This window comes from Tympanuchus pallidicinctus, unplaced genomic scaffold (genome assembly GCF_026119805.1).
Source record: "Tympanuchus pallidicinctus isolate F22 unplaced genomic scaffold, pur_lepc_1.0 scaffold25, whole genome shotgun sequence".
NCBI lineage: Eukaryota > Metazoa > Chordata > Aves > Galliformes > Phasianidae > Tympanuchus > Tympanuchus pallidicinctus.
This window is the reverse complement of record NW_026294742.1, coordinates 8,709,086-8,730,855: the sequence shown is the minus strand read 5'-3', so window position 1 is coordinate 8,730,855 and position 21,770 is coordinate 8,709,086. Positions and strand designations below refer to the sequence as shown.

Genomic DNA, 21,770 nt, shown 5'->3' with positions numbered 1-21,770 from the left:
TACAAACGGAGGATTTCAGGCTGTCTGCTGGGGGTGGCTGCAGCTGCCCTGCAGCTGGAAGGTGAGTTGTGCTCCAGGGCCCACAGTAGCACCGGCTTTCAGCACGAGCCCAGTTACTTGGAGCAGGATGCAGCCAGAGGAAGGAGAGTTTGCAACCTGCACCAGGTTTCCCAAAGGTGTAACCTTGCAATGAGCAGAGACCAGAAGCGCTGCCTCCTGGCAGGCTGCCGATGTGGTTGGTAAACAAACCGTCATACTGAAATAGATGAGATGTGATATTTGCTGTGACATTTTGCTGCTAACGAAGCTATACGGTGACATTAAATTATTATACTTTTGAAAGCATCATCTATTTTTGTTGGGCTCATTTGTGGTATTTATTTGTAGACAACTGCATCTTTTTTTGTGTGTTCTAGTTTTTAGTAGTGTGAAATGCACAAAGCATTTTGGATCCCCACAGAACCAAAGGAAGTGTTGGGAACATTGGTTTTCCACTGCCAATATAAACCCCGCTCAGAACGAAGGCTGCTCAGACAGGGCTGGCATTCAGGCCATTTTTCTCCTAATGAACGTGTCACCTTGCCATCTAAGTGCCAATAAACCAAAACTAAGCTCTGCTGGTGATGCACGACGTGGTGCAGAGGTGGTGGCGGTGCTGGGTTGATGGATGGGCGAGATGATCTTAGCAGCCCTTCCCAGCCTTAATGATTCTGTGATTCCCAGTACTTTCCTTGGGTGCTGCACCACAAAGACCTCAACCCAAAGCAGATTCTCAGTCCTAAAAACATTCACCAAAGCCATGGCAGTGGGAGCAGAACTCCCCTCCCCTTCCCCATCTCCCTCCCAAACCACTGCTGCCCAGGAAGGCTGCAAACCCACCTCCCCTCCTGCAGGCTGAGCTGCCAACACTTCTCCATATAGACAAAAGGGGCATTCGGTGCCCTCAGAGCAGGGCTGCGTGCTGGCACGGCTATGCAATTATCATCCTAGCAGCAGCAGTGTTCTCTGAGCCCATCGCTCTCCTGCCCACCGACAGTTCTCTGAAACCAGGTGAATTATTTGTAATTTTCTTCTTGGTTCCTCAGCCCAGGTCTGTCGGCGCGGGGCAGGAAGCGCACGCAGCAGGGATGCCCTTGACGTGGCGCCGGGGGCGGCTGACTGCTTCCCCTTGCAGATGAAAGGTGTGAAAAGCATCACTGTGTTTTTTCATTACTGGAGTACTGACACCTGATAACAGACAGGTTAGTTTCGTTTCCCGCCTTGTTCTCTGATTTTTTTTTTTCCAAGTCCTGACAAAATCCTTCATCTCTGAAATGCACACATGCACACTGTCTGCAGCCAAGGATCAGAGAGAGGCTGGTATAACCAAAATGCACCCAGACTGCTTCAGAGAGGATTTGCAAACTGTGTCTTTAACCTGGGGACAAAAAACAAAGCATAGAATTCACTTAAGTAGGGGAATGCTTCAGAAGATAATGTAATTCTTCATGAGCTGGGATGTATGTGTCATGCAAAAATAAGCAGGTAGAACAGGAAAATTTGTGAATTCAAAGTCATTTGGTTCTGTTGATTGTATCTTTAAGAAAATTCCCCTTCAGGAAGTAATGCTAGAGTCAGTGAATCTTCTTAGTTAAAACTGCAAACGCAATGTATGTTAGTAGCATTTTCCTCTGCCTTCTTTCTTCCCCCACCCCAAGTTCGGTGTTCATCGCCTTTTCAGGGGATCGGTGAGAGCGTAATTGATAGGAAGTCCCATTCATCTGTTTATCTTTGAGTGGTTTCTCATGTGGCTGGGACACCTTGGCTCTTTAAACTCGCATTTTCAGAAAATTCAAGCGAAAACAATCCTTAGTTTGAGTGCTCGGTTCCTGCTGCTACTCTTTACGGCAGCTACAGCCAAGGCCGCTCAGCTCTGGTCCCATACAGGTCTCGGGAACATCAACTACAGAGACATACAGGTAGATCCAGGGCGCTGCTTTGTGTATCAGTTTTGGTACAGATATTATCCAGATACTTCAGCAGGTGCTGCCCCTGTCGTGCTACACAAGGCTCTGCAGGACCCTCCGTGTCAGCACGACCCCCAGCGCCCCGCAGCCACGGCCGCCATCCCTGCGGCAACGCGTGGGGCGGCAGCTGCCTCTGTCCGTGGTGCTTAACGCGCCCAGCGCCGCTCCTCCTCAGCTCCGCTGCTGTTGGAAAGCGCTCCTGGTGCGTGGGGAAGAGTGGGACAAAGGAACCCCTGTCTCCTGGAGCAGGAAGAAGGCGGCGTGAAACATTCCCAGGTTCATTCCTGCATTTCCCAAAGAGAAACGTGCTGCTCAAAGTCAGTTTTGGTAGCGGTTTATAGATTCTGTCTCTGAAACTGAGTCATTCACCGTCATCTCAGGTTCAGATAACATTTGGTGTCTGCAAGAGACTAAAGAGCTCTAATTCCAGCTTCTGTTAGTACACTTACGCCCAATTCAATCTCGAATAGATGCTCCCTTATTTGGACACAGACATCACAACCCACAGGGCCTGTGTGACTTCACAGACACCACATCTAAAAGCTCAACACTTCTGATGATCAGGCCCAGTTGGCTTTTTGGCTGCCATTCTATTTGGTAGGTTCCCTTTGGCCATCAGTTGCTGCTGTACCAAGGCAAAGAGACTCAGAAGAGCTCTGAGCAGCGCAGGTGAAGCTCAGCCCTCCTGCAGATCAACTCTCCAAGGCATTTTTGTTATCACTTTCAGAGAACTTGTCTAGATACTCCAAAAGATAAAACCATGACCAATTAATCTAGATTTTGACGTAATTCCTATAAACTTCATCGTCTTCAGCTAAATGACAGTAAATGGCAGTTCTGCCCACAATAAAGAAAGAGAATATGGTTAGAATATGCTTCTGTCATCCATTCACTCATCTAGTCAGAAGGGACTTTCCTTTATTCTTAAGGAAGGTATTATATTTCGTGAAGATTCCGAGCAAGGGTACCTCACAGAAACAACAGCAACGTCCTTTGTGAAGGCTGTCAGTTTTCTGCAGCCCAGGCAGGCAGCTATGAACAAACTGTGGCTAGAGATGTGAATCAATCTTGAACTTCACATAAGAGAGTGATGGAGAGCAAGCTCTATGGTTTTGACAAAGCTACAGCCATTCCAAAGAATCTGCAAGCAGATGTATTCCAGGACATATACAAAGACCACCAACACTTTATTTTCACTTTTAAAGCATAAAATGTATCTAAAAGGTAGCTACTTGCTATTCATTACATTCTCCCAAATAATGATGATATTCAAACCAGGTTAGAAATGCACACAGATACCAAGTTTAAATGTATAATAGTTTCAGAGGCCAGCTAAAACCTTCACGATACCACGTGATATGAAGACAGTATTTTCAGATGCCTTCCTCTGAGTTCTGTAAGCCAACCCGTAACACACATTGACTTAAAACATTAATGAACATATGAGCCAAGGGAGCTGACGCTGCACTTCATGATCTCGGAGCACTGATCAATGTTCTTCTTGATCCTGTAGAAGGTTTCCACATATTCGGAACGGCCGAGGAGTTCCACAAAATCTTCATCGTGGGTTATCACCAGGAGCTGAAAGTTCCGTTGTCGTGAGCGGCTTTTTATTATCCTACAAAGACAAGCTATTCAGTGCACATATATCACATTCTAGTTTTAGTACTTCTAGTTTTAAGTACTTCTTTTCACTCACGTTAAAAAAGAAACAACACATAAGAGCGACAACCCCCCCCAAATTACAGAAGAAATATTTTCCTCTTCCAAGTAAAGAACAGAGAATCTAATGCTACTGCCCTGCCTATGTCAGCAAAGACATACAATTTACTTCTGCTGATTGATAATAAAATTTGAAAAGTACCCAAGCCTCACAAGAAGAGCTTACTTACTCCACGAGGGCATGTGCAAGAGATTCTATATTTTCTCGATCAAGATTGGTAGTAGGTTCATCCAGTGCCAATATGCCACAGTTGAGGCAGAATGTTTCTGCCAGAGCGAGACGGATGATAAGAGAAGCAAGTACCTGAGGAACCAAAAAATCTCAGTGCTCATAGAGAACGTGTGTAACATCCTATTTCTAATGCCACGACACACTGTGACTTAAGTTCACATAACAACGTACTGACGTGAGCTAATTAGTTATTGAAGAACTACATTAAAACTTGAAGTTTGAATTGAAAGGTCCATTCTACAAAGTACTATTGGAAAACAGGAGAGAAGTGAAATAATCAAAGTCCTGGAGATACTGGAGCTAAGGATGCTTCAGCACTGCCACCAGCACTGCCTCTTCTCACTGCTGAAGCTTCATCCCAACAGTGCAAGGAGGGTGGAAATCTGCATCACCCAGCTTGAACTACTGACCTCACACTCCTTACTAAAACTGAAGATGGTACTATTGAACACCTCACATATTAGTTTGGTATTATCAGACCTCATCGTGTTTTTATTAGCTCCCATGAATTAGTGAAAATCATAGAACGCTTGATGGAAACAGGGCTAGCAAAAATACTTTCCAAACATCACAACTGCTGTCATCACTGCTCACAATCAAAGAAAGATTCTCAGAATATCAGCAAAGACACCATGAACAAGTTTCACTCTCATTTACATAACATTTTAGCATAACTGCTTAAGGAGAAGATGCATCTTTGCCTACTGTGATGTTCTGTAAGAAGTTTTGGATTCCCTCTGACATTAGTACAGAGTTTTCAAAACAAATATGCTTCTACACGCAGGTGAGAACTTGGCAGCATTTTTCACATTCGAGAAACAACGCCATCACATCTCTTCACAGAAGACCTTTTCAAGATTTACTGCTGTACGCATTATGAAATGCTGTGCACTGTTTTGCTGCATTCCCTGGTTTCATTTTCTGTGGCCATTAACACCATCTGGACAGGGAAACGTAAGAGAGGAGACATCTCAAGGCGTGGCTGCCAAATAACTCACAGACACTCGTTACCTTTTGCCCAGCACTGCACCTTCCTCGCATGTCCAGCGCCGTATCTCCCTTTATCATCACTACTCTGTAATTGTAACTCCTTCTTTTATCAGATGCTGAAACGTTCTCATCTGCATCAGAACGGATTTCTATATATTCAATATCTGAAAATGGAGACAGTTTTTCCATTGTTAAAAATCTTTTAAAATGCCATATCATTAGATGGCTAAATTATATTAAGTTGAGAGACACAGCACACAGAAGCTACACAAATCTACTCGTAACTCCCACCAACAGATAATACTTTCAAATGATTTCTGTTTTTAAACTGGAGAAATAAAGGTGAGAATTTGACAGCAGTTTCCCTGGCTCAAAGAAACCTCAAGACATGGAAAAAAGGAAAATTACCTCCATTTCTCACAGAGCCAACTACAAAACGTGTAATAAAAAGGACACAACAGTGGTAACCAACAGACACAGCCTTCTGAAGGGAACCAACCATTTCCACCTCCCGGATTTTCAATAGTTTGAAGAAACAGTTTTCAGTATGCAGTGCTGAGTATAAAGCAGATCCACAGGGACAACACTACAAATACACACCTTGTCCTCTGTAGGTACTTCGCCAAAGGTCACGGATTATCTTGTTGATTTCTTGCATCTTCATGCTATGAAACGTCATTATTGCTCTAAAGAGGAACAAAAAGCCACACATTTTGATACAAGCCACTGCGAACTACTATGGGCTACAGGAGAAGGGAAAAGCTCCCTTTCCATTCTCTAAATACTTTCACTAAGAGTATACTGACAACTCATTCACCTTGACTGCAGACATGTACAGTTAATTAGCTAAATGGGTGTCATGACTAGAGCTACCTTTCTCTTCAGCAGCAAGAGTGGCACAGGATATCATTTAAAATGCTTTAATTCCCCAACCAGAATCATCAACAAGTCTTCTGTCCAGAAACAGCTGAATCCTCAGGAAAGCATTCAAAAAAGGACACGATGCTACTTTTCTAATGCAGACTTTTAAACGCAGTGTTTTTAATGAAACAAAAAGAAAAGAAAAAAAAAAGAAAAAAAAAAAGCTTGCTTGCTTGATGCAAACAGTTTCTTTCCAAAAAAAAAAAAAAACAGGTCTGCATTCAAAAGTAATTCTGAAATTGACTTCTTACGCGTACTTTTCCCACTTCCCCTCTTACAGGAATCACTTCTACCTGTTCTGAGGAATACTGAAGTCTCGACTCTAAGAGGATCAGTTAAGTCTGAAGAAGGAAAAAGCATGCTCTACTATTTACTTGATTAAATCCAAGAATGCATTCTTCACCAGCAACTATCAAAAGCCTCTAAACATTAAATCAATAAAGATCAATAGATAGCATAAAAGAACACACAAATGTCATGTTTTCCCAGCTGCATGTACAGCTTTCAGTCTCTGGCCATTAGAGTTAACATTTCGTCTCACTGATTTTTCAGACGATTACCAATAAGTGATGCTTATCTATTTTTCTTGAAATTACAAGTCTGCCTTCCTGTTTTGCCTTAAATAGAAACAATAGATGGCCTGATACCACACAAAAAGAGTCTGAATTCTAAAAGGGAAATTCTTGGATTGCATTTCCATTTAAGCTGAAAGGAAGGAATGATAAAAGAACAGCTTACACCTTCACAGAATCAATTCTGGACGGGTTTACGTTCAAATACTAAATGCATGCATGTTATCATTAAGGCTGATTAAAGCAGAGCTCCTCTATACCCCACTGTTCAACAGCCTTTGAGACCCATCTTTCTGAACTACAATCTCCATGACTGCATTTAGCTTATCCTCCAACTTGGAACTCTGTGTGCCAAGGCTTTATTCTGTGTGGCAGAAGATGCTCTACCTTGTATCTCAAAGTGCTACTTGGAACTTTCACAATCATTTCCTCTGCCCCTTCTCTACGCCATGCAAGACTTAAGAAACCTTTATCAACATTTCTCAGTCACTTCTTTTCAACATGGAAACTTTTTATTGTTCAGGGCGCTGTATATTTTACTTTCTATTTGTTTACAGTGTTAGAGATGCTATTTTTGGTCGGTCAGTCCAAAAGCATGAAACAAGCTTCCAGGGGAAGCAGGAACAATCACAAAGTTCACTACACTTTCCATCCAATGCAAGTTGCACTTCTTTTCATCTCTGCTTTCTCTGATATAAGTACAAAACCACCCACACTGGAAAAGGGTAAAAAACAAAACCAAGCCTCACCTCTGTACTGCAATATTCTTTAATGCAAACACAACTGTTTACCTGTAAAGAAGATCATGGGGAACAAGAAATCTACATGGCAGACCGTATGTATGGTATGGTATGAGCAGAATCAGCAGTGCTGGGACACACACTTACAAAAGCTTCCCAAAAACGCCTTCAAGTGGGAAGAACAACTAGAAAGCAATAGGGACAGAAGAACAGCCTGAAGGTTCCTGGCTCTTCCATCAGTTTTCATTTAAAAATGAAGGTGAATGTGTTTATGGTCTAGAAATCTTCCAATCACCAGAGGCAGCAGAGCAAAAGGTTATTTCATGCCAGGATTTCAGCACAGAAGGCACAAATGTGTCATGTGTTGGATTCATTTCTCAACGTGAATTGCTGTAATGCAAATATGACTCCTGAGATGCACAAGCAGTACTCAAAAAGGGTCCTACAGAGACCTGAGAATAAAACTGTAATGATCACTGAACTTACCTAAATCTACACTAAACTCCAGTCAACATCACACCAATGCACTTTTTAACTTTATATACTCTACAGAGTTCCCAGATTCTACCAAACCTGTGCAGTCTGTAGCACGTTTTCATTCATTCACTTTGCTTTCAGGAATCAGCTTTCTTCAGAAAGCAGAAAAAGGAAGGTTATAGCAATTGGTTATTTAGGATAAATGCAAAAACAATGGAAGTAACACATCAGTGCACAGCTTGCTATCTTCACACAGCAGGGTGGCTGAAACCAGATGATCACTATGGTCCTTTTCAACCCAGGTCATTCCACGACTCTATGATTAAATATATTCATTTATTAACAGAAATAATTAAACACCTCAAAGAGTTGCAACAATTTACTATTTCTAAAAGTTCTCCTAGGAAGTTTGATACTGCAAGCTGCTTTTGCATCAAGGCTATCAGTGGTAATGAAAACTACACAAAACACAAGAACTAACCTCACACAACAATACTTACTTATCGAGGGCCTTGTAATAAATGTCCAAATCTTTGTTCACCAGCTCTGTTGTTCTCATAACAATCATCATCTCCCTGTGCTTTTCCTCTGCATCCTTGAACTGTGATTCTCGAAGCTCCTTTTTGAACCGAACAATCTCTTCCTCAAATCCACGCTGCCGGCCCAGTGCAACGTGATGGTTTCTTTTCAGACCTTCTATTTTCTCCTCCAAATGTTTCTGCTCGCTGCCAAACCACAACTGATCAATAACTCTTTTGCATGTAGTGTCTCTCAATATTTTGAACAAGGTTCTAAGCTGTAGCACCTTTTAGACAGCAGCTCGTTCTTTTGTACACATAAAGTTTGTAAGTCAAAATTACAGTATTAACGTTGCTGGAACTAAGATGTAGTTAAAATATGTTCTTAGCAAACTTAAATATATTTCAGTCACTATTCTGAATGGGAAATTATCACTCAAAGTCCAAAGTGCTACAGTTGACTTAATTGCAGGAATTCCATGAGGATACTGAGGAAAAAAAAATTCAAGGAACAATTGGGTGCTCTACCAGTTGGGTAAGCTAAACAAATAGTTTGCACGTAAAGAGCTGAATGGGGATAATTCCTTCTCAAAAACGTTCATCATCTCAATATTAAGCTGCTATTAAACTACAGAAATAGACACAGACTTTCCTGCTGACACCTATCTGAGAAGACTGCAAATAAACTATCCTCAACCAGAGACATGCTGCCTTTTGAACGTGGACTAAAGAGTGGAAATTGTTAGAAGCAATGGCTTAGATTGGAACAGGTTATGTGCGTAATTAGTAGATATAAGAACTCTGTAATTTCACCAAGTCATCTTTGTTGTCATGGGGATCATACGCAAGCATGAGTCTGAAGGAGGAAGCAGTCCACGTGAACGGGGAGAAAGGTACAACTAAGAACACAGGAAACACTGAAACACAGTGAACACTGCATTCAGACATTTAATGAATTCTTACACAAAGCATGCTGCTCTGTTCTGAAGATGCTTACTTTTTCAGCTGTGGGACTTTCATTTCTCCCATCTCCTTGACCAGTTGTTTTATATCGTCTTCAACTTTTTTTAGCTCTTCATTCCGCTGCCTCAAAGTAAGATTATCCTCCAGCCATCTCTCCTGGATCTGTTTCCACAGAAAGCAAGAAGTTCTATCGAGTTTCAGTGTATCAATTCTCAGTTACGAAGTCGAGGGCTGCACAACTCAACAACACGCGCTGAGCACAGAACTGACAACACTGAAAACCATCACAGCACGAACTCATTTTGTACTAGAAGCAGGGCATGTGGAAATCAGCATATTTCAGTTTGAAAAGATACTTGAAATAGTTATCAGATAAACCTAAGAGTGATCCTGTGTGTGAATATTAATCAATGATACAAGTGAGAAGATCGTGTGGCCCCCAAACTCAATTGTAGAGGTAAGAGGAATGCACCGCTCCTATACAGAACGTGAGCAGAGCTGGAAACACACACAGCAAGAATTCTGTGCACGTGACCAAATCCAAAGTGACAAACTACCCCTGGTACCTGCAGTGAGAAACACCCTGCAGCAGCCTTCTTTGAGAAGGCAGGTTATTTCCCACAGAAAGCTGCTTTGGAAAAGGCTGGCTATTATCACAGTGGATTTAACTCTCTTGGAAATGCCACAAAACGGAGACATTTTTGTGCACATATAAATCACAAGAATTCTTGTTTTCTTTTTTAAGCCCAATGCCCCACACAGCAGCCACTCTGACCAACAGATCATTAAATACCTCATGTGCACCAGCAGATTGAAATCACTTCAACCACATAAAGGATACTCTCAAACAGTGCACCTACTTTTTGAGTGTCAATATCCTGCCGAATAACTTCCATCTCTTTACTAATCTTTTCCTTCTGTTTCTCACAGGCAGCTAACTGAGAGTTTACTTCATCGAGTTCACACTCCTTTTGCTAAAGAAATAAAAAAAGAGGTGTATTATTTACGTACACAAATGCTTTTAAAAGCAGATTTTTACTGATTGTTTTTAGGTTACCTTCTTATATTTTTCCTTTCCTTGTTGAATATAGCTTTCAATTTCTTTCATGTACTTATTTATATCTTTAACTTTCTCTTTTATGCCGTTCATCTGCAGGGAAAACACTTGAAATGAGTTGCAGGCTCACAGAAGTGACTTATCACTTACATCACAGATAACTGGCCAACACTATTTGCAAGACACAATGCCTTATTGTAATTCCCCTTCATTTACCAACAAAATACTCCGACTTTTGAAACCCAGATGCTCCTTCATGCTGCTTTCCACAAGAGGAACACCTGCCCTGAGAAAGACAGGTTTGCCTCTTACCAAGGGCAGCTCGCAGCCATTCTTGCTGCTCCTCCCAGATCTACTCATTAGTGACCTGTGGCACTAAAAGCCCTCAATATTACCAAAGGTCCCCAGAAGCCTTTCAGTAGACCACCAAAGATTACATTACAATTGGTGATGCTCCTTTTCTTCCCCTAAAGTTCCACAAAACAAAAGCATTAGCAACAGCCTCTGCTGTTTCCTAAAAGCCAACTTGTTATCAAGGCTTCCACCCATGATCCAAAACCAGCACGTAATCCTATCACCCAACCAGTCAAATGCAAACAAACCTTCTCTTGAATTTCTCTATTACTTGCAGTCCTTTTATTAATTAGATCCTCCTTGTCTTGCTGCAGTTTTTCTAAAGTTGCATCCAGAGGAAATACCTGTTCCTTTGCTTCCTGAAAAGCAGTTAAGAAAGCCCTTTTCATTTTCACATTCTGTCAACGACCAACAAGGACCCAACAAGGGTTTCTCATTATGTCCTACCTTGATCTCTCTGCATAAGGACTGAAATTCAGTGGTTAATTCCACTGCTTGTTCCTCCAGTTGCTGACGACGCTGCAAGCTGCTGGAAATCTGCAGTTTCTCTGCTCTGAGTTCATTCACTGTACTCTTCAGCTCCTGAATTTGATTTTGCTGGTCTTGTTTCATTTTCTGATTTAACTCAATTTTGCTAGTAACTGCAGATAAAAACACACACACACAGTGAAACGTCGATACATTATTAATGACATTTTATGTCTTCCTTATAAGAAAGTTGTTATGCCTCCCCCAGCAACAACCAACAAACAAAACTATGAGAATATGGTTATTTCCAAACAGAAAATAAGTAAACTAAAATTTCTACTTTAACGACAGCAAGTCAGAACATTGTTTGTAATATAAAAACGAAACACCAGACTTGTGCGACCCACCTGTATCCCACAAGTGTTTTTTCTCTTGTTTCTCTTGGCTTACTTGCAGAACAGTTCTATTTAAATCGACCCCTAGCAGCTTAGCCTCCTGCTGAGCAATTTTTCTTTCAACGTCCCTGATATCAGTCTGAAAGTAAGATGAAAGTGCTGCTATTACTATATTAGTGTTTAACAACAGGCTTTTCTTTCTTTTCTTTAATCTTTGGCACGCGGAAACAACCTGGGAGCTTGAGGCATGTATGACTTAAAGCACCTTCAAGTGCATCTCCTCTGCTGGAGCAACATCACATCATTAGCACAGGGTTATGTTAGCCCACAGGCTGCTGGAAGCTGGCATCCCTACTGGTGAGAGGAAATTAGTCAGTATGGGCAGACTTCTGAGGTACCCAGGCTACCCCAAAGGAGTTACACACACAACTTGTCTCTGCAACAGGAGAACTGTTTGACTTGTTTCATATAATCTCTGCCAACACAACAGATGGATTGACATGATGGGTCAACAGTTGGACAACGTGTTGATGGTTGGACTAGAAGATCAGAATGGTCTTTTCCAACCCTGATGCTTCTATGCTCTATGATTAGCATCAAGATCAGCTATGTTATGCTGTCTTATAAACTATTTTTACGTGTTTGAAAAGTATTAACTCCTCAAATTCTTTGTAGTATTGTTGAATAACTACTTAAATACTTGGCAGCAAACAAGTGTCACTTTACATATGGACAGAAATTACAAACACATACCTGGTACCTTTCCATGAGAGTTATGTCCTGTAAACATGCATTAGCACCTTCCTTTTCAGACAGAACTGTCTGCAAAAGTGTTTCCTGTTCTTCTATCTCACCCTTCAGGCGTGCAAAATCCCTGTTCACGGTCTGCAGCCTGTTCCTCAAGTCTGGTATGTCCCTTTCTTGGAGCTCCACTACAGTTTGCCTTAAATAAAACAAAAATCCAGCAATGTAAGCTTAAGACCACAAAATCTATTGAATGAATTTAGCCCAGATAGTATCCCCTAAGGCAGGTGAGATTTAAAAACAAAACCAACCAAACAAATCAATCTCTTCTGGTTTTTGGTATCAGTACAGCAAGGGCTACAAAAGGGCCTACAATCCACTGCACAGGAGTGCCCTCTTGTGAAGGAAAGTTCTACTCACTAACATAAGTTCTTCAATCTTTCCAGAATAATGGTCTGCAAATATCTCAAAGTCAGAGCCTCTGATCCACTGGCAAGGAACCTACCTGCACTCTAAATTCCTCTACTTTTACTCTAAAACTGGATCTTAGGATAAGGAAAAAACCTCAAGGCTCCCACAGAATCAAGATTTTATTAAATAGTGGTGTTCCCATTAAATGGTTCACTTCCCATTCTATGAATGCCATTTCCACTTCAGCGATTTTGAGAAACTTATTTAAGGCGTTGTGGTGTGAAACCTTTAGAAACAGCAGCAACCAACCTGTCCATTTTAAACTGTAATGACAAAAAACAAGGACAACTGCTCCTGTGTGGTGTAAATGACTGGTCGAAAAGGAAGCATACAACCACTTCTGTCTCACTCTCATGAGAAGCATCAAAGGATCAGAAAGACCAAAATTATAAGGTAGTTTAATACTGCAGTCCAAATGAGCAGAGAAGAATTGCTGGGAAAATATTTCTCTCGTGAATGAATTACCTAACCTTAAAATCAAGCATCCCAGATGTCAACGTAACTTCTAATAATCCAAAAACAAGAACTCCAAAGAAAATGGCTTGCAACACCACCACTTGCTAAGTACTTTACCTAATTGGTTTAAGACCCATCATCTCATCACGTTTTTTCTCTCTTTTTTTAAGCTCAGACTCTGTTGACTTCAGTTTGTCCGGGGCGAGACGCAGCTTTGACTGCAGGTCACTGATCACATCTTGCAGCTCAGCCTCCGTTTGAAAAACTCTTTGGCAAACTGGACAACACGACTGGTTCTCCTCTGTCAGCTGTGTAATGAACTGTGAATAAACTGCAGTGGCTCCAGCAAGCACAGCTGGTTTAAAAAGAAACAGATGATGTTGGATATATAGCACATAATAGGTCAAAATTAGGTACATATTTACCACAAATGAAATAAAACTATAACTGAGATCACTGAGATAGGAAACTAAAACGGCCCTATGCAACCTGGTCTGAATTCAGGGCTGTCCCTGCTTTCAGCACTGTGCCTGAGGCTCTCTCCAACACAAATATTCTATTTTATTAAACCTCAGCCATCTCTCAATAATTACCAGTGAGTGTAAGTGCTCCCATGATTTCCTCTGGAACTGCTTTCTCTCAGAGAGCAGCAGGCCTGTGGATCTAACCCACTATGCCACACTGCCATCTAATGCCACACTGCCATCTTATGCCACACTGCCAGCCCTATACTTCTCTTCACACCTGGCAGTCAAGAGCTCAAACATTTCCTTAGTTTTGTGAAGGCTTATATTTAAAATGAGCAGAAATGCAGAGCTTCAGGCAAATTTACCTCGTTGCTTTGAACTTCTTTCAATCTCATCTTGCAGTTTGTTCAGGTTACTGTCAAAATCTTGGCTTCCACAAACATCAAAAAGCTTTGCTTCATAGCTGGACAACTGTTCTTCTTTCTTTCTTAGTTCAGCACTGATGTAATTTTTCTGTTGCTCTGCTGATGCCAGTTGTTTGCTAAAACATCAATGCACAAACTCTTACAGAAACACATCCTTATGTCCTTATGTAGACACATCTTTATGTTCCATACTTCTGAATTATGGGCTGTTCTTAAACTACAAATTCTGCCTCTTTGGCTCCGTGGAAATTTAACTATCACTGCACAGTGTGTTGATGTCTCCTAATTCTTTTATATAGTTGAGTGAAATCAGGAAGTTATCAACCATTCTGCAACTCGTAAGAAAGCCAGAGGGCCACCATTTTATTCCCCAAAGCACATTCATTCAGATAGGATGGCATAAATAATTAAAGGTGTATTAGAATACTGTGTCATCTACTTTTAGTGCTGCCTTTGACACACTTCTAATGTCATGTCTTGCTTTTATCAACCAACACAAACCATACTGGCTACACATTATATACATTTTGCAGACTGCTTTCTGTCATTTGGAGGACGTCTCTATAAACAATCATGAATTAAAGTAACAAGCACGTTAATTATGCTAAACTTCCCAACACTTAAATTCACAACTGCATAAATACTTCTGGAGACACAATCAATTAAGCCAATACCTACTTTAGCAGGGCATGTCTATTCCTTGTCTCGTTAATCTCAGTGCTTTTGCCATGAAGCCAGTCTTCAAGTTGTTTTTTGTTTGGAAAATATCCCAGCAGTAGTGTCAGCTCTTCGGAATGCCTCGATTTTACTTTTCTAATCTGCTCCTCTTTGTCTGCCTTGAGAAATAAGGCATTTTAGATTAATGTTTTCATACGTTCAAGTTTATGCCACTCAAGTATTCATAGAGGAAATGGTTTCCATGAAGTCACACAGAAGTTTTACACACAACATCATGATAAAAAGACACAGATATCCTGGAGGAACTGCACTGAGATCATGCCACTTCCCTTCCTTTGAAACAATAGAAAAATTACTTTGTCTTTCTTCAGCATCTCCATTTGGGTAATAGTTGTGGTATGCAGATTCAGCTGCTCCATCTCCTGGTCCAACCTCCGAAGAACTTTGTCCAGGTTGATTTTCTCATTCTGCAGAGTTTGCACTTCCTGTTCCAGAGTTTCTACATTGCTGTTCCTCTCAGCTTTCTCCAGCTCATGCTCCTAAATAAAAAAATAAAAGCCCAGAAGAATTATATAATCACAGCAGACAATAAGATTCTAACTAAAAGGAAGCAGAGGAAAGTTCTTTAAGCTGAAGGAGGAGAGATTGAGGTTGGATGTCAGGGGAAGTTCTTTACAGAGAGCGGTGAGGTGCTGGAACAGCTGCCCAGAGAGGCTGTGATGCCCCGTCCATCCCTGGAGGTGTTCAAGGCCAGGTTGGATGGGGCCCTGGGCAGCCTGGGCTGCTGTGAAATGGGGAGGTTGGTGGCCCTGTGGCAGGGGGTTGGGGATTCATGATCCTTGAGGTCCCTTCCACCCCTGGCCATTCTGTGGTTCTGTGATTCTTTAAAACTGCCCAGCAGCATTTCCTGTTCAGGATCAATACGAGATTTGCAAAGGACACATGCAAAATGATAAAGGCTGTGATGCTTTCATAGGAAATGTACAGCAACGTTCTGAAATGTAGTAAATCACAACGTTTCACAAAATGCACTGCTTATAACCAACCAGCCTCTTTCATAAGGAAGTTATCTGGAAAAAACACATCTAACAGCACTTATTTTTCTGAGGCAGTAATTTAAGACCATAAAAATCTTCTGGTATCTACAGAATCCAATGATACCACAGTCATGGTTATCACAATACTGACAACTCCATGAGCTGAAGCAATATATTCTAAGCATGCATTTCCACTCCAGACTTGTATGAACGTTTCAATCACATTCACTCACCGTCTTTATGATCTCCTGATCCAACTCCACTATTCTGTCTGAAGAGCCCTCCAACTGACGCAGCTCATACTTTACATTCTTCAGTTCAGCCTGCCTCTTATTTTGAATGTCTGATTTCAGGTCGATGGTTCTCTCTAATCCAGTCTTCCTATCTCTGATTTCATCGATCTGTTTTTGTTTCATTGCTTCTTTCTGTGTGAACTCCCTCTGAAAGCCAGCAGCAATACGTTCGTTATTTTCTCCATATGAAAAACACAGCTTTCAAACTGCTCCTTCACACTGGTTTGCAAATAGCCACAGTCAAAATGCAAGGCATGGAAATAGTCTGATATTGAAGCACTTTAACAGGAATGTTTTTACATAAGAAAATGTGAACTCATAATGGTAATATTTTATGACATTGAAACTCCACATTGAAGATAACTTCAAAACAAAGTTGCTTGTTTTCTTACCAACTGCCTATTCTAATTCTTTCTGGCTTGCTTGACATGGCTGCTGAGAAGGAAAACCAACCTGCAAAGCTGCCTGCTCATTAGCTTTGGCAATTCAGATCACTCAAAACTAATTTTTGTGGAAAGGTTCAAACACCTCATAATAAAAAACACAAGAGCAAAAAAAGGCTCCAGTTCCCCCTTCCACCCAGCACTCCTTCTGCCAGAACCACGAAGACACACCTGGACTAACAACAGACTAATAACACAATAGGGAACAATAACAACCCAAACATGACAAAATCCTTACCATTAACTGATTTGCAGCTTCTGTATCACTCTTCTCCCTCTCTTTCAACAACTCATGAAAAACAGCAATCTGCCTGTCATTAAAAGGTGCTTGCTCAAAGCCATCTAATTCCAGCTGTGCTGACAAGGACTGAATTAGGGAATCCCTCACTTTGATGTGTTCCTGGTGACGATCTGCTTGCAGCTGTAGACGACCTTCATGAGGAAAGAAAACTCACCATGAGTAAAATCCTCTGACTGCCCCCACAGTAAGAACATTACAGGTTCAGCTTCCACATGCTTCTTGCTTGGAATAGATGCAAACAGTCGTAACTGGCTAGCAGTCATTTTCCTAACTTATAGCACGTACAAGCTCAGACAGCAAAAACAAACGTGTTGAAAGTCACCAAACTGACAGTGTTTTACACCACCAGAAATCATCTGAGTACTTCTAGAAAAGATGGCCCACCTGAGAACAAACGTACTGCATGCTGCAATTGTAACTCAGAACAAGTGCACACTAAAAATCCCAGAGGAAGGATGCTGAGGTGTGGTTACCTGTGAGATTCCCACATCACACTGACCCAGCACCAACACACATTCCTGGGGCTTTGTCCTTTCCAAATATCTGCAATTCTTATCAGATCTATTTCAGATCTTAATGGCATGAGAAATAAATGCAAGTTTATAGACCAATGTACCTCGTTCAATAAGCAGCTCTGACTTCTCATTGTTAAACCTCTGGCATTCTTTAGAGGCTCTATCTAATTCTCGCTTGCAGTCTGATAACCTCTTCTCCTTTTCCTTCACTGTTCTCTGGTGGTTCCTGTATCTGTCCCTGAGCTGTTCATCTGTTCCTTGAAAAACCTGCTCTCCAAACAGAAAATAAAGTCAGCTTTTAAACACGAGTTTATAAACACCACTGTGATGTTCAAAAACAACAAGGGTTTTAGAATAACAGAACCCAAGAATTATCAAGTGAGCCACTTGGGCAACAGAAGTGTTCTTCACCAGCATCTGGTGCATAGCTCATTTGGTAGCAAAAAGCAGACTGATTTTTCTGCAGAAAGCATGGCAGCATGGAATTGAAGGGCAACCTTTTCCATTTTCTGTTGCAGATCTTGATTATCCTTTTCCATCTGCCTCCTCCTGCTCTCCAGGGCTTTCACATCGTTGTCCAGTGACATTACTTTCATGAGATTCTTCTCAACTGCTGCCAGAGAACTCTGCAAAGGAAAGAAGGGTGCAAGTAAGAAATCTCATTGGTTTATGATGCTCTATGCAATACAGGACCCTAAAGTGCAAAACCTTCAGCGTTATGAAATACTTTGAAACAAAAAAAACCCACAATTTTCATTCAGTTTTAGTTATGGTTCACAACAGTTTTATGGGCAACAGCTAAATATTAAACAGAGATCTTTTAATTTAAGATACAAAAACCCACCCCAGTGCTGCTACAACAGTTTCACAGACTGCTCTCATGCCTCCAACATCTGCATACAGATTAGAGCAGCATCTGAGCTTTGCTGCTTAATTCTGCTGCAGAATACATGGTTAGTTAACAACATAAATGTGTATGGTTTTAATCAGGACATCCCTCTGGCTTTGACATTTTGCTCTGTTCTTTTTTACTTGTGTTATTTTATACTAAAATCTTAATGCAAGTAACACACAAACTACCTTTAAAGGGTCGAGCTGACTCTCAATAGATTTTATATTCTCCTTAGAAGCAGACAGCTGAGCTTCTGTCTTGGCAAGATTGTCCTGGATTTCCTGGGCTTTTTCTTTATTCTGTTTTAGGTATTTCAGTTCTGTCTGACACTCCTTTACTTTCATGCCTTGTTTCAGCCGTACTTGACGGAGAGTTTCCAGTGCTTTAATATACCTTAAAAAAAGAAAATAAAAAGACATCACACAACTGTCAGAACCTGTTGGCAACACAGCCATCACTACTGACAGATGGAACGACGCCTCAGGACGAAGAAAAACCTTGTTGCTGAGAAGATCTCATCAAACTTTTGTTTCAGGGCCTTCCCTTCGCTTAATGGCCAGTTGGATTCCTCTTGGTGGCAGAAAATGACGTTGTTCAGCACGGACTTGGAAACGCCGAGGGCACTGATCATCTCCCGATCAATTTCTGCACACTTGGAACTGAGGCTGACCTTCTCACCATGCCTACTGAGCACAGAAAGAAAAGCCACAGTGTTATCAGCAACTCTAAGGTTTTTTTTTTTAAATTAAGAACACCAACAACACTACAAGCATTTTCCATTGTACTGGTTACCAAGCTTGCTAAGAGTAACAATTTTTAAAGTACGTAATTGCCATTTACATCATTGGCACTTCACAGTGAACCTTTCTAGTCGAGCAGCACAGATCAAAAAGCTCTGCAGAACCACCAGAGGGAGCAAAACCAAGTTTGAATAATAGGCAAGTGAACACACTTCTTAAACAGTGAAGACTGGAGTTAAACATGGGCTGACCATGCCCTGAAACTGAAAGTGGTGCTACAGGAAGTACAGATTGCGTCTTCCATGCAATGCTACTTTCAATCTACATTATTAGTAATACGACTCTCAAATAAACACAAGTCAATCGATGTCAGCAGTTCTTAAAACAATGGCTTCCCAACGTGAGATTTCGAATCAACTGATAGACCAAGTGCTAGAACTCCAAACCTTTCATCTAAGAGCACAGGCAGCAACTTTGTGAAGTTTTCTCATTTTATACATAAAAATAAGCAGCTCTCAAACCGAATTTCACACTGAAGTCAGTAAAAAACTTACCTTGTTCTGGTAATGACCCCTTCAAGTGTTTTAAATTCTGTTTTCTTGCTTTTCTGGGTACAAACCATGGATCGTTGGACAGCTACGAGCTCGCCATTCACATCTCGAAACTGCAATCGAATCTGAGCTCTCACATCTGTTTCGTTGGCAACCTTCAGTAGAAACAACAAGAGAGTGAGTAAGGAAAACTCTTCTCAACCTCCAAACGAGTACCAGCCCTGCCAGCTTCTAGAAACCCCTACTTCTGTTTTTCTTGAAATAATATGGTCAGCTCACGTCTACCAAACCCCTAAGTATCCCTATTTTCACCACAAGCCTGAGTGCAGCTGGGGTTCTTACTGAGGACTACACATGCACTAAAGCTACTAGATCTAATCACTGGGGCTTTTTACCTTCGGGTCATGAACAAATGAATTTCCTTTGGTACCAGGAGGGAAATCTCCAGTGGAGATGTATTTAAGGCACTCGATGATGGTCTGAGAGAACAGAAAGAAGCACGTAATTAGAACAATTTAGAATAAAAAAGATGGGCAACATCAAAACACAGCGATAGCCCAAATACTCACAAATAAAAGTCAGACAGGAGGGGGGGGGAGAAATAAGACACGACATTTCACTTCTCAGCACCATGAGAAGATGTTTTGCAGAAGCAGTTTTTGCAGGCACGGTGGGGACGGGGCGATGGTTGGGGCAGATGATCTCAGCGATCTTTCCCAACCTTAACGATTAATCATGCTAATTGGCACCACCGGTTTCCTAAGAAAAGCAGCATGTGGGACTCGTCCGGACCCAGGGCTGGCAGCAGAGCTCTCACCGTTTTCCCTGCGCCGTTGGGTCCCACCAGAATAGTCAGGGGATTAAAGAAGGTGATAATCTGTTTATCTTTGTCCTCCACACCGAAACTCCTCACTCCCAGGATGCTCATTTTCTCAATCTTCGCCATTTCGACAGAGCTTCCCCCCTTCCAAAACCAGAAACGCAAACGTCACAAACCACAAACACAAACCTCGCGAAAACGCAGGCATAACCCTAAAAGAGGGCAACACGAGCACGAAAGCACGGGGTAGGGCTGGATTAACGGTCCCAGGGCTCTTCCCCGACCCCAGCATCCTTCAATGCTCGGCGTGCGCCTCCCCGCAGCTCCGGGCGCGCACGGCTAAAGGCGCTGGAGGTCTGGGAGCTCCTCAGCACTCAGCCCGGCCTCGGACGCAGCAGGGATGTAACAGCGGCAGCAAAAGGCAGAGCCCCGCGAGCGCTCGGGAGAGGAGCAGGTCTCATCCCAGCCCCCTCCGTTACATATGTTGTTGTTTATTATGCTTTCCTGCCGCCTCGTTCCTCACAACGTCCCGCCCCGCCACGTCTTTGCGCAATCTGATCGCACAGCCGCTCGATCCGGGGCATTTCCTGCAGAAAGCCCGCGGGGCAGCGCCGGGCAACGGGGGCTTCCCCACCGTGCGGCGGGGGTGGGAGTTTTACAGGGAGAGGAGACGGCCGCTCGGCACCGCCGAGCCGGGAAACGGCAATGGGGCCAAACGCCCCCCCAACACCCCCGACCCGCTCCCACAACGCGGTCACCTCCGATCCCCGCCGTGCCGCAAACGCCCCGCGCCGCCCCGGCAGCCACCGCGGCCGCCCTCGCTCCGCCCCGGCTGCCAGCCCTGCCCGTGCTCCACAGCGCCCCCTGGCGGCCACGCGCGGTGCGGCCGCGCAAAGAGCGCGCTGTTTTCCGCGCTGCTCCTCGCTGCTCCTCGCTGCTCTGCGCTGCTCTCCCCGCGGCTCCCCCCCACCCCCGTGCCTCCCTTCGCTCCCCTCAACCCTTTGACTCTTCCCCTTTGCTCCTCACCACTCTCACAGCCGCCCTCCTCTTCCTTTTGTCCCCTCTGCACTCTCCAAAGTCCCGAGGGCCGCCCAGTGGCACCCAGCTATTTTATCCCCCGGTAAAAAAGACATTTAACGCTTCTGAAAGAACTGAAAGCAGTTCTAAAATAATCACTTATTAGGCTTTTTACAGTGTTCCCAGCCTTCAGTCATGGCCCGGCGCATCCCAGCAGTCGCACAAAATGGCAGCAGAGTCCAATGCCAACCCCGTGCTGAACCCATCTCCAGCATCACTCTGGGCTGAATCACTCATTGCTGTAATTAACAGAGCCAAAGGATGGTGTCTGTGCCTGCAGCGGTCCAGCTCAGTTGCTTCAAGCTCAGGCCAGGCAGATGAAAACCACATTTCCAGCACTGGCTTTGATTACCGCTCCCTGCCCATTACGCACCGTTGAATCAAAACCAGCGAGAGATAAAGAACTAAAGGGTGGCACAGCATCACCAGCCCTGAGGCCACCTGG

The 21,770-nt window shown here is 42.8% G+C and overlaps 1 protein-coding gene across 3 annotated transcripts; it reads right to left on the bottom strand.

Annotated features, from left to right (window-relative positions):
• Positions 1-3,174: 3,174 nt before the first annotated feature.
• On the bottom strand, positions 3,175-21,092 carry RAD50 (RAD50 double strand break repair protein). 3 transcript variants are annotated; one of them, XM_052689804.1, is made up of 26 exons: positions 21,007-21,092; positions 20,246-20,392; positions 19,824-19,907; positions 19,432-19,583; positions 18,635-18,823; positions 18,326-18,530; positions 17,743-17,871; positions 17,347-17,512; positions 16,668-16,861; positions 15,927-16,133; positions 15,013-15,195; positions 14,657-14,814; positions 13,919-14,094; positions 13,204-13,441; positions 12,169-12,358; positions 11,428-11,554; positions 11,000-11,193; positions 10,801-10,911; positions 10,199-10,291; positions 10,002-10,115; positions 9,176-9,303; positions 8,161-8,385; positions 5,551-5,636; positions 4,972-5,114; positions 3,899-4,032; positions 3,175-3,624 (listed from the first exon to the last, which is right to left on the bottom strand). In XM_052689804.1, the coding sequence occupies exons 2-26, from the start codon at positions 20,372-20,374 to the stop codon at positions 3,438-3,440; spliced, it is 3,942 nt and encodes a 1,313-aa protein (XP_052545764.1). In that variant the 5' UTR covers positions 20,375-20,392; positions 21,007-21,092; the 3' UTR covers positions 3,175-3,437. The 3 variants fall into 3 exon arrangements, with proteins under 3 accessions (XP_052545764.1, XP_052545763.1, XP_052545765.1); XM_052689803.1 differs by lacking the exon at positions 21,007-21,092 and having other exon boundaries at positions 20,246-20,806; XM_052689805.1 differs by lacking the exon at positions 21,007-21,092 and having other exon boundaries at positions 18,635-18,820; positions 20,246-20,804.
• Between the last annotated feature and the right edge of the window lie 678 nt (positions 21,093-21,770).